The sequence below is a fragment of the Equus quagga genome, chromosome 11 (genome assembly GCF_021613505.1).
Source record: "Equus quagga isolate Etosha38 chromosome 11, UCLA_HA_Equagga_1.0, whole genome shotgun sequence".
Lineage (NCBI taxonomy): Eukaryota > Metazoa > Chordata > Mammalia > Perissodactyla > Equidae > Equus > Equus quagga.
In genome coordinates this window covers 105,610,498-105,622,520 of record NC_060277.1, presented here as the reverse complement: position 1 = coordinate 105,622,520, position 12,023 = coordinate 105,610,498, and the positions used below count along the sequence as shown (strand labels likewise).

At 39.3% G+C, this 12,023-nt stretch overlaps 1 protein-coding gene across 8 annotated transcripts in view; it reads right to left on the bottom strand.

Annotated features, from left to right (window-relative positions):
* Positions 1-89: 89 nt before the first annotated feature.
* KCNJ16 (potassium inwardly rectifying channel subfamily J member 16) overlaps positions 90-12,023 on the bottom strand; it is a 49,457-nt gene continuing 37,523 nt past the window's right edge. For 4 of the 8 annotated variants that reach the window (XM_046675697.1, XM_046675696.1, XM_046675695.1 and 1 more), the window contains 2 exons: positions 5,000-5,150; positions 90-4,504 (listed from right to left, as the gene is read on the bottom strand). In XM_046675697.1, the coding sequence (XP_046531653.1) occupies positions 3,151-4,410 (1,260 nt within the window). In that variant the 5' untranslated portion in view covers positions 4,411-4,504; positions 5,000-5,150 and the 3' untranslated portion in view covers positions 90-3,150. Of the gene's footprint in view, positions 4,505-4,999; positions 5,151-6,301; positions 6,323-12,023 lie in introns of those variants that run through there. The other 4 variants (XM_046675700.1, XM_046675701.1, XM_046675699.1 and 1 more) reach the window with 3 other exon arrangements.

Here is a 12,023-nt window from a genome sequence, read left to right as displayed (position 1 = left end):
ATCTGCTGCCAATCCTCCTCTTTTTGCTGAGCAAGACTGGCCCTGAGCTAACATCCATGCCCATCTTCCTCTACTTTATATGTGGGACGCCCACCACAGCATGGCTTGCCAAGTGGTGCCATGTCTGCATCTGGGATCTGAGCTGGCAAACCCTGGGCCGCCTAAGCGGAACATGAGCACTTAACCGCTGTGGAACTGGGCTGGTCCCAGAAGAGCTTTCTTAAAGCTCACATCCAGAGAGTTCTGCTGCCATCTCATAGGCCAGAACCACGCCACTTAAGCGCCCCCCCTCTGCCTAGCTGGTAGGGAGACTGAGAAGCATCGCCGTAATTTTCTTTTTCTCTTTTAACCTGGGCAAATTGTTGTCCCAAATGGGAATTCTTTAGTCAGGAAGAAGCAAAGAATGAGATATTTGATGACATGGTAGTTAAAAATCTCTACCTTGCTGTTTTGTTGTGGGAAGAAAGTGTATCTGTATAACACACCCATTAGCACTTGATGAACTGGTGGTCCATGAAAACAGCATTCCCTTCTCTCTCCCTCACTCCTCGAGGGCCCGGTTCACAGGCTTTTTCACACCATAGAGCAGTGCCTTGATGCCTCAATCTGTTTTCCATCTAATTAAGTCCACTGAATAATTCCATCTTTAGGGAGAAAATAGATGCCACAAGAAACAATATTTAACCTACTTCTCATCAGTGACAGAACATTTGAAACTAGAAATGTCATTTTGCACAGAGCCTTCTTGCAATGCTCACAGAAGCACTTAGTTGTTAATTCAGATATAGCTGTTCTACAAGCTGTTAAAAACCCATAAAAATGGTTTGTAATTCTGCCTATGTTCTAATTCTATGAGGCGGCAATCTTATTTTTGGTGCACCGTACCTACAGCTGACCATATCTGCAAATAGAATTTATGCTACCTGGAATATAGGCATATGCACACACTTTTTGCACTATTTTAAGATCTTTATTATCAAGTAACTCATTGGCGTGTCAAGGTATGTTATAAATCTAAACAGAAAATTATAAATATTACATGGGAATGTCAATTTTGCATTCTATTCTGGGCAAGAGAATTTGATGATGGAATCACATGGTACAACAGAATGTACTTACTGGGCATTGATGTCTCTATTCTGAACTGACAAAGCAAGATCACAGACAGGCAGAGTCCAGGAAGTAAAGCAAAGTGCAATGAGACTAGGTGGATGTGAAACAAGCTAACAAAAGGAAAAAATAAAGACATTTTTGTTTATTGTGGTGGTAGTTGTTTCTACGTAGTGGATTGTTGGACTCTAATTTAGCTGAGTAATTGCTGCTACAAAATCCAAATCTATAGGGCAGGTGCAATTTAAAAAATGAGTTCTGCTTTCGTGAAGCAAGACAGAAAAAAAATATGCACTATTTAGATCTCCGATAGTAAGCTTCAGGACAGTTTTACAACTTGTGACCTGAACAAATCTCTTGTCCATAAAATAATGAGAATAAAAGATTTGTACATGTGCATTTAAAAAGGAACTTTACTGCTCATAGGCAAAAGAAAGGAAGGAAAGGAGGAAGGAAGGAAGAAGGAAAAAGAAGAAAAACTTTATATTCCTCCATATTTTACTTTTATCGGTAATTGTGGACTATGTGATTCAATTTGCTTGTGTGCTTTAACGTAAATGAAAAGGGAGAAAGGGAGAGAGATTTTCCAGAAAAAACAAAAACTATATGTGCACATATATATATTTAAATAAAGTAAACAAATAAAAAGCTGTGGCATATACATATTGCCAGCTTAGCAATAATGTAAAACAAAACAAAACAGATAATTCTGAATGTAGCTAATAACTCTTCAATTTATAATGCTTAAAGTGACTGACTCTTCACTCATAAGTGATTGGATTTGCAGTTCAAATAATCATGATTAACATCTTTTAACATGGAAATAGAGTATACAAATTTATCTCATATCCTAAAATTTAAGCAATTCTCTGGCGCTCAGCATATCCACTTAATATTGTGCATTTAAATCACCTTAATTAGATTTCACAAAATCTTCAGTTTAAATGATTGTTCCAAGTTCAATGGATGAGTTTCTTAAAATCCACAATTCAAGTCATTTATGTCTTATAAAATGACCAAGACAGGAATCATACACAACTGCTTCTGGGCGCAAATAAATACCTTTCCCCTTGCCCACCTCCCTTCCAAATAAAGGTCCCAGCCCAAGCTTCAGTCATTCAGACACATGCACAGCTTTTTTCCTAAATAGCTGAGAATGTTTATACTTCCACCTATTCCCTCACCCCATCTCTATGATCCTGTTCCTTCCTGTTGTCCTTGGAGAAGGTGGGAGGTGGGCATAGGAAGCCCCCTTGTCAGAGAACCTAGAAAGGTTCTAGTCGCCTTATTTCTGCTCTTGCATATAAAGCCATTTGTTGGAGTCAACCAGGGCATTTAAGAGAGAAATACTGCTCTGAATAATAGTGTCAACTTTTCTTCTGCCTAAAGGGTTAGAGGAAAAATAGTTTCTAGCACTCATTGATCATTATCCAGGCAAGTGGCAGTGGAAGAACTGTCTGAATTGGGGGCATTGCCTATTTCTTACAGCCACTACCTCTGCCTGCTGATACCAAGACACTATGAGCGACAAACATCGAACCAGCTTAAATATCTCAACATTACCATCTACTGAATGCATATCTTGCATATCTCAGTTAGATGACATGACACTTTTATAGGAAATCACTCATTATACCATCAATTTTGACACACTTAAAAATTTGTTATTCATGCTGGCTGCCTATCTTCCTATTTTTATTTATTCCAATACCTTACCTTTGATCCCCATTACTGAATATTACACCTCCAATTGAAGATACAAGTATATGGGACAATAAAAGAGATGAAATTTAAAATCAATTAGGTTCTTAATAGCTTTTGTAATACAAAATCTGCTAGCCAAAAAAAAAGTTCAAATGATTGGAAACTATGTAATTTTTAGATTATCTTTTATCGATTTTAACCTGCTCTTACCCCCCCATCACTATCAAACATACTATATAACATTCTTGAGAAACCCTGATTATAACTACTTGCCTTAAGGTGATTGGCTAGAGAGTTTAACGATTGAGTGGAAGCCCTTGTAATTATAATTTAGGACTACATTTGGGATTCTACAGAGATTCTATTTAAAGTCAGGAGAGCTTTCTGATAAGGTGCTTCTTTACACTCATCTGTGGCAGAGGTGGTGGTCTCCTCTGGGTTTTCACAGCTGCTGACAATGGCAACTGCACTAAATGACCTTCTTCTGACCTTGGTATCTGATGTGCTGGAGCTTCGGACTGGTGGGGCTTTCTCCATGTTGTGGAGCTGCTGGTCTTTCCAGTCCAATTGTTTGGCACTGCAAAAGGGAGCATAGACTTCAACACTTCCCTCAAACTGCAAACAGTTCACTTTGTAATACTTTCTCTTAACTTCCAAGACATCATTAAACCTATGCCCCCAGAGAATTTCTCGGGGAACATAGGAACTTCTGGATTGGTGGGATGTCCCAGTGGAATCACCAGTATAGATAAATGTCACCAAAATCTCAAAGTTATCTTTGGCCACTGCTTTTCGGTCAAGGGCATACAGAGGGCTCTCTTGGTCAATTTCATGGACAATAGTTACTGGTGTGACAAGGATGATCTGGTCATTGACTAACTTTAGGTCTTTAAATGCCATTGTCATCCGCCCTTCGCTGTCTTCTGTGTAACGGAGAAGTTGGGCTCTAACTGTGCCTTCTACCACATGGTTTGGTCGGAAATCACCAATGCGCCACATGAGGCAAAGCTTCCCATCTCTCATGCCAATGAGTGCAAAATAGCTGAACCGAATGGTTTGTGCTCTCTTTCGAGCGGTTGCCATTTTGGCCAAGGCAGCTCCAATAATGAAGGTATTTATGATGCTGCTTAAAATGGACTGAAGAATCACCATGAGCACTGCCACAGAGCATTCTTCAGTGACACAGCGGTAACCATAACCTATGGTAGTTTGGGTCTCAAGGGAGAATAAAAACGCGCCTGTAAAAGAATGGACGTTGTCAACACAGGGTGTAATGTCCGGATCATTTAACAGATCTCCATGATGAAAGGCTATTAACCAAAAGATAGAGCCAAATATCAACCAGGAGAGAATATAAGATAAAGAAAATATCACAAACATATGGCGCCACTTGGTGTCTACAAGAGTGGTGAAAATGTCGACCACATAGCTTCCCCATTCTCCAAAAATGTGCTTGAAGTACACATTGCAACTGCCATCTTTGTGGAGCAGGCGTCTTCTCGCTCTTCTCTTCTCAGCTATAACATGCTCTGGCGGGTAGCCTGGGTATTTGGGGTCCACATTTACAATCGGATAGCTGCTGCCGTAATAGCTCATTCTTTCCTGTACCCTTGGGGCATCCAGCTGAGTTTCGTAGTAGTAATAGTTCTAGATGTGTTGGTGTTTGTTGGTTTAGGTTTTCAGTTAAGACCTGAAAAAAAAAAAAAAAGAAAATTAAACACACTTTAGCTTTAGCTTTTAATTTCCAACTTTATAGCAATTTGCGAAACTTGAAGCAATTTTATGCCATCTGAAATAGCTAAGACTTCGTTTGAACGATAGACATTCAGTATTGATTACTCTAAATTATTTCAGTTTAGAATTCCACTCAGTCATTATAGGAACAAAATATGCAATTAGAGAAAATGACATTTTTATATATGCATAAGGCTTGAGTAAACACTATGATTATCCCAGATGAAGCCTCAGTACCTTTTCTGACCTGAGATAAAAAAATTTTGTCTTATTTTTGTAGACTCTTCTGGCATGAGGGCATTTAGAGAACAAAATAATCTACCATATAAAAAGACAAAGTATAATTCAGATATTCGTCCAGCAGTCTTAGAAGCTTTCTGTTTAAGTCAGATGGTTTTCCTTAGAAGAAGGCAATTAACAGTTTCGACCTTCATGTTAAAATGTAACTTACATTCTGGTTGCCGTAATAGGTAGTCCTCACCTTCCGCCGTCCTCTCTCTTCCACAGGAGATTGTTCTTCCTTGTGTGTTTCCCAGGCTAGCACAGAACTGACAGGGACGCTATTTCAGATTCAACTCCTTTATTTTAGCTCCACCTTTAGTCTCGAGAGAAAAAAAAAATCTTTCTTAAACCCAGAGGAGTTAAAACCACTCCCAGGTAAGCTTTCAATAAGGTATAAAATTGCTTCTGCCTTTGTCTCAAAACATCCATCTTTTCTTTTCTTTTTTTTGATACTGTTCACTCTTCTCCATCTCTGTTAATGGAAGCTGAAAATTTGCCAACGTTGCTAATCTTGTTTCCCTCTTAAAGGGAGCATAATACAATTGGACCTTTCTCTCTAGTTCTTCAGTGTATTCCTGATGCTTTCACAGCCATCCCTAGGCAAAATCATTTTTTTCCTTCCAAATTCAGTGTTTAAAAGATCAAAGCAGAACATACAGTTCTTATCACTTTCAGCATCTGTGGTATAGGCCAATGGATTTCCCAGCTCAAGTCTGAAAGGAAATTTTAAAAATGCATTGCTAAATAGCCTTTAGTTACTTCTACGCGAAAAAAGAAGTCACTGCAGCCCAGTTTTAATGGTTTAGCAAGTGTTAAGATATGTTTTCCATGTAGTCTACCTGTGCTAGTGGGGAAAGAGTGTGTAAGGGGGAAGGGAGACCCGAGACTAGAGGATCCTGACACTCTGCGGCGTAGAAAATGCAGTAGGGTAAATACTCCTGACACTGAGACTCCCCTTGAAACCAATGAGGGAAATTAATCACTAAATACTTATCCAGCACCTTCCCTGCTGCAAAAGGGCAGAAAGAGTTAATTTCCCTCCAGTCAAAAGGAATCATTTTTCTTCTTCTCCAGGGATCCGGCCTACTTTACAATAAACACTTTGTTTGGTGGACCACTGTGAGGATGGACTCTGCTTAACCGCCAAAAGATCCTGTAAGGCTTGTTTGAGCTTCTCTCTATCCATCCACCCATCCCCAGCCACTTCACCTACCCGTCCTTCAGATCTGCTTTGAGTAGTTACATCCTGTCCTTTGTCAGTACTTCAACCGTGTTTTGGGTGGACAATTGTATAATTTCAGGATATGACCATGGCTGACAAAATGCTTACTGGAATGTTGAAGGTAAAGTATTTTCATAAATTTTGTCCACAACATATATCTTTCATTGTAGGTTCCTGTCTGATGTGTCATCAAAGACACTTTACAAACAGGAGAAGCCGCTCAAGAGTTCTCAGTCTCCATTCTCTCACCTGAGCCTTCGAGCCATGAGAATGGAACCACTTATGGCCAACAGCCCACATGATTTCAAATTAAAAAGCAGATTTGGAGATGGGATTATTTTCTTGTTAAATGCTTCCAACCCAGTTCCTTAAAGGGAACAGTACACATCGTGGGAGTCTGAGAATAAGAAAGCACAGTTCATAAATCAAGAGCTACTGTGTGACTCTGCTCTTTTCTGCTGCCAAAAGAAGAAAGAAAGGTTTCTATTTGAAATGGCATTTGGTTGGCATCATTTTGAACTCCAGTGGTGCCAACAACTGTTATAAACAAGACATTTTTAAAACACCTTCAACAGTACGCTAATTGGGGAATGGATTTTCAATTAATACAAGCTACAAGTGAGCAAATTTGAGGATGTGGAAAATTTATCTGTGAATAGTGTAACAATTTCAGGGATACAAGTAACAGCTGTGAGAATTTTTGCCCCAAACCCACCATGTCCTCTGCTACGGTTCATTATTGTGATCATTCATTTCAACTTATTTAAAGAAAAGCTTTCAGATTCTGTTTAGGTCCATATACTTTGTTTATTCTTTAATTCTCCGACCAAGAAAATGATGCAATTTTCTAAAAGACGTTTGTCTTTAAGTTAAATGATAGATTATGACCAAACTAATTTTATTGTCTTATCCATTTCTGAGCCAAGAAGTTTATGGAAGCCCTTTAATCAAAATAGCTAGACAAAATAGTTATTAATCTCTTGTTTCTTATATTGTGTTAATTTGAGCACTTTGCCAATTGTTTGCCATTAAATAATAGAGGATAAAACTTGTTGATTGATTGGATAGTCTATATTTAACATTCGTATTTCTCAGGATTAAGACCCAGCTTTACAAATGCCTTAATGGTTTTCTAATCATCTTGTCACCGTCTATTCCATCATGAAAAAGAATTCGCCGTGTTCCTACTTCTGTTTTTCTTTTTGCCTGCTGACCTCCTAGCTCTCTAGAAACTTATGGTGGCTACTTCCTTGGTTGCAAAATTCCTTTTCTTTACTAAAAATGGAAATTTGATCACTGTAATTACAAAATTGTGGAGTATAAAGTTCAAAAGTAAATACTAAATCAGGTAAGGTCCCCCTCCTGCCCCACTTTCAAAGTCTTTTGCCGGGTGATTCATGACAAAGGCAGGAAAAGACCTGCATTTTCTTTGCCATGATAGGGAGCTCTTTTATAGATGTGGCTACAGTAAGGAGCAATGCACGGTGAGGAGGTGGATGGTTTCCTGAGAATGCCATCGAAGTTTATTACAATTTGCAAAAACGCTTAGGAAAACACCACGAGACTCCCTGATTTACTTCATCCCACAGAGACAACTGAGAAAGAGAAAATTGCTCAGCAGACCCAATACTGACAGTGACTCCTCTTAAACCTTGCTCACTGCATGAAGTTCAGACATAAAAAAGTGTTTCTTAATCAACTTTAACTAGTGAGATCTGTTTTCAGTCCTCAGTTTTCTAGATCTTTGCATGAATTCGGGGAGAAAGCTTTACCGACTTAGTAGTTGTCATTTTCAACAAAACAAATGAGCATCCTGCATATCTGTTGCCATTTCTTGATTTGCTCAAGTGCCTCAGTCAGACTCGCAAATTTTGAAACAATTCCTCTGCCATTTTACCGTATCCTCTCAAATTCAGCTATTTACCAAGCAGATTACTCTTGTAGATAGTTCTTCAAATTTAAGCTGTTCCTTAGCATGTTGAGGGTACAACACAATGGTTGTGACTTTACAATCCTGTATCACTTTGATAATAAAATTCAATCTTGTCTCTAGCACCTCCTTAATATAGATAAATTAATAGTAATAGTAATTGTCTTTGTATAATTTGAGCTGCACCATGAAAAATGGTCAAAATATCTTTGGTAAAATTCTCTTATTAATGCTCTTGGCCGTTGAGATTAACAAGAACCTTCTTTAACATGCAAATTGCTTACATGAAGTCGTCAGTGATCAAGTTACTTTCCTGGCAACTATTAGATGAGAAAAATTTTAGTGGAAACATGAGAGTTGATGGGATAGAGAGTAGAAAAGATGGCCTCAATTCTGCATGCAGGTCATTGCCTGTAAAGATTGGCTTGGGTGGAGGTCTGTGGTGTAGGAAGAGGGAGGGGGAGGGGCGGTAGGAAGGTCAGGGAGACAAAGTGTCTTCAGATGGCACTTGTTGGGGGCCTCTGCTTTCTGAGGAGGAAAGAAAGAGTGGTGTCAATGAATTAGGACAGAACCCAAACAAGGTAGGCTATTTTGCTCAAAACCTGTCCCGCAACTTCTTGCCCTGGAATTATGCCTGAGCCTTATCTTGCCTGGAATCCTCATAAGACATTTAGACACACTTAAGCAGAGCTCTTCATTCAGCCATTGAACAACTGCTTCGCCCAGTGCCTGCCGGATATTGTCTGTACTTCTCCAAACACTCCCTGTCTCCTAATTTCAAACAGTTCTGCCTTTGTTGACAAATCCACGGCATTCTCACGTTTCCTTCTCAGCTGCTGTCATTTCCAGAGCAGGCCTTGCGTGGACCTACAGCTTTTGTTCCTTCTCTCTTCGATTCTGCCTCCCAACCCTACCCTCCAACCCTGGTCCAACTTCTCAGAGACCATGGGTTTTACCTCTTTCCTGATTTAACCTTACAGTTTCTCCTTCTGAATCAATTTAAGAAAGTTTTGTGCCAGTTTATGATAGGAAAGAGGTTATAATATGTTATGAGCAAATGACTAAACTGAAAGTTGGTGCTGGGAAGGAGAAGCAGAAATCCAGCATTATAACATTGCTAGTAACTTCATCTGGAAATCCTCTTTCTCGCCCACTTTTTCTTTGAGTAATATCTACAACCTCATCATAAATTCTGCCTCACCCAAAATGATGCTGTATTTTATATAGAAGCAAAAGAAGTGTGAAGTATGAGATCATGTTTCTCCATTTTCTAGATGTCCAGATAGTACCAAAATAATATGAATTATAATACCAAATTTTCTGGCTTAAAAATCAAATTACCTAATAAAAAATAGTCTGAAATAATTTTTTTTTTTTTGGTATTATAGAGAAAGCATGCACTGGGAGGCAGACTCCAGTTCCAGCTCTGTCCTCAACACCCTGATTGGCTTGTAAAAGTAACATTTCTCTGAACCTCAGTGTCTTCTTCTGTGATATGGGGATGATACCTATGTCACCAAATTGCTGTGATGTTGGAATGAGATGATGAATAGGAATCCATCTCTCACTGTGCTGGGCTCACAGTATTTATTCAATAATCACTGCTTAAATCTGAATCCCATGAGGACTCAGTTTCCCCATCTGTAAAATATAGAAACATCTGCTTTAACCTTCTCAAAGAAATGAATAAATTATGTTAATGAGACAGAAAATAATGGTGTAGACCAAGGTTTCGGTTTATATACTCATCAAACAAGGTGTCTCTGAAGAGGTGACGTTAAAAAAGAGACTTGCATGACAGCAGGGCAGACAATATGTGGTTCCCAATAGATATTTCTATTTAAGTTCAGGGATGTCACCACTGTTTCCTACCACTAAGCCACCTTGGCCACTTCTCTGTCCTTCTACTATTTCTCCCAAACCCCAGGAACCAGGTCATTTTCCATTCTTTTTCACAACTGTTACCAAATGGGAGATGCCTTATTTCTCGTTCTCAACACACACACACACACGTACACACAGTCATATATACACACATACACATACTCCAACTCTGTTTAAGAATTGTATTGCTATTTACTCTGAGCAACCAACCTAAACGAAACAAGACTGACAAGCTTGGCAAATTTAACAGGTTCAAGAAATTCACCAGGTGATTATCATGGTTATTCTTTGTCTGAATGGTATGTGCATGTTTTACTAATATGGTTCTAAAGGCTTCTCTTGTTCTTATCTTGAATATCAGTCTACCCATCCCTGTCTTGGTTGGATGCCAGCCCAAGTTGCCTAGAGTTTACCTTGAGCTGCATCTGCATTGCTGAAGAAGTTGAATATAATGAGATTTTACGTCTTACGATCACAGTTCAATTTCTCCTTGATGTGTAAGGAAAGTATTTCCCCAGTGGCCTCTAAAATTCTCCAATGGATAATTTGTTACTAATAATTTCCATTCTTATTTTGTTTTTTATTCAGTTTTTAAATTGAGCTCCTACTGTGTGCCAGACCCACCTATTTTTAAGAATGAGTGAACAGAGTCCCACCATTGTGGAATTTGCATTTGAGAGCTGGGCATCAATAAACATGAAAACAATAAACTGAGGTCACCGCCGATGCTGGTAAGTACCAAGGAGAAAGTAAAATGAATTATGAATTGGAGAACAACTGTCGGAGCAAGGAGGGAGGGTGTCGCTTAACAGGGGTAATCAGAGAAAGTTTGGTCCAGGACCCCACATTCAAACTGATAGCATGCTCTGCACCTCTCCTGGCTCTCGCCTTAGGTAAAAATGTTCTCAGCTCAGACCTGCTCTCTGTCCTATTTTGTTTGTTTGTGGCACAGTCACTGTCTAGTTGTTAAGACTCTCACTATTTACAGGTGTAGTATGGCTGCTGCTTCTTTTGTTCTAAGCGAATTTGAAGGCCTGGTTCTCACAAGAACCTATCATTACAGGAACGTATCTGCATTTTATCACTGAATTCAGGTTTTCCTGATCAGATAAAAACCTGGTTTTACCTGATTTACATAACAGCCTTCTAACTCATCTGCCACTTTCATCCAGAGTGATTGTTCTAACTTGAAATGTAAATATCCCTTCTCCTGCTACCATGGGGCACAGTCCAAGCTCCATAATACAGACCTATGGTAGCGCAGTTCAAGGGTAGGTATGTTTAGATCAAAGACTTGGATTCTAATTATGGTTCCACCACACCTTAGCTGTATGATATCAGCATCTTACAAATATCTTTAAGTTTCCTTGTATTTATTTAAAACAGGGCCAATAGTTGACTTATCTCAAAATGTTTTTGTAAGGATTAAATGATGTAATCTAAAAGAGCACAATGCCTAGCACCTTGGAAACTGTCCTTATCTATAGTCGTCCTTTAACCTTTCATTTGAATTAATTTCCCTCCCCTCCTTCTTGAAATAGCCTATAATACTAGGTCCTTATCTAGTCTAGGAGAGATGGATGTCTGAGCCGCAATCAGAAAGACAAATACAAGTTAACTAAATTAGAAGAAAGAGAAAAAGAGTTTCCCAAGTAGAAGTACAGCATTTACAAAGGCTCTGAGACTCAAAGACACATAGGGCATGCTTTCCATAGAACTAAATTCAAAGCAAAGGGTGAGAGTGAGGGGCGGGGGGGCGGGGAATTGAAGCTGGAAAGAGAGATAGGGACAGAGAGTATCAGTGGCCAAGGAGGGAGAATCAAAGATTTGGGTCTTTTCCCAAGAACAGTGAAAGTGATTGGAGTATATTAACCAAGGGCACAGCGTGATACATTTTCCATGTTAAAAAGATCACTCTGGCTGTCCAGTGAAAAACTGGTTGGAGAAATTTAAAGGCAGATGTGGGCAGGTAAACCAGGAAGGTGAGAGATGGTCAGGTGAGAGATGATGGTGGCTGGGATTAGGATGATGCAAGAGGAGGTGACAAAAGCCACCTCTCACTTGGGTGTTTCATCACCCTGCCCCTGGAGAAGGGTCACATGACTTTGGAGTGGCTATTTAGAATAGCAAGAACAAGACTTTGAATCTTAAGGAAGT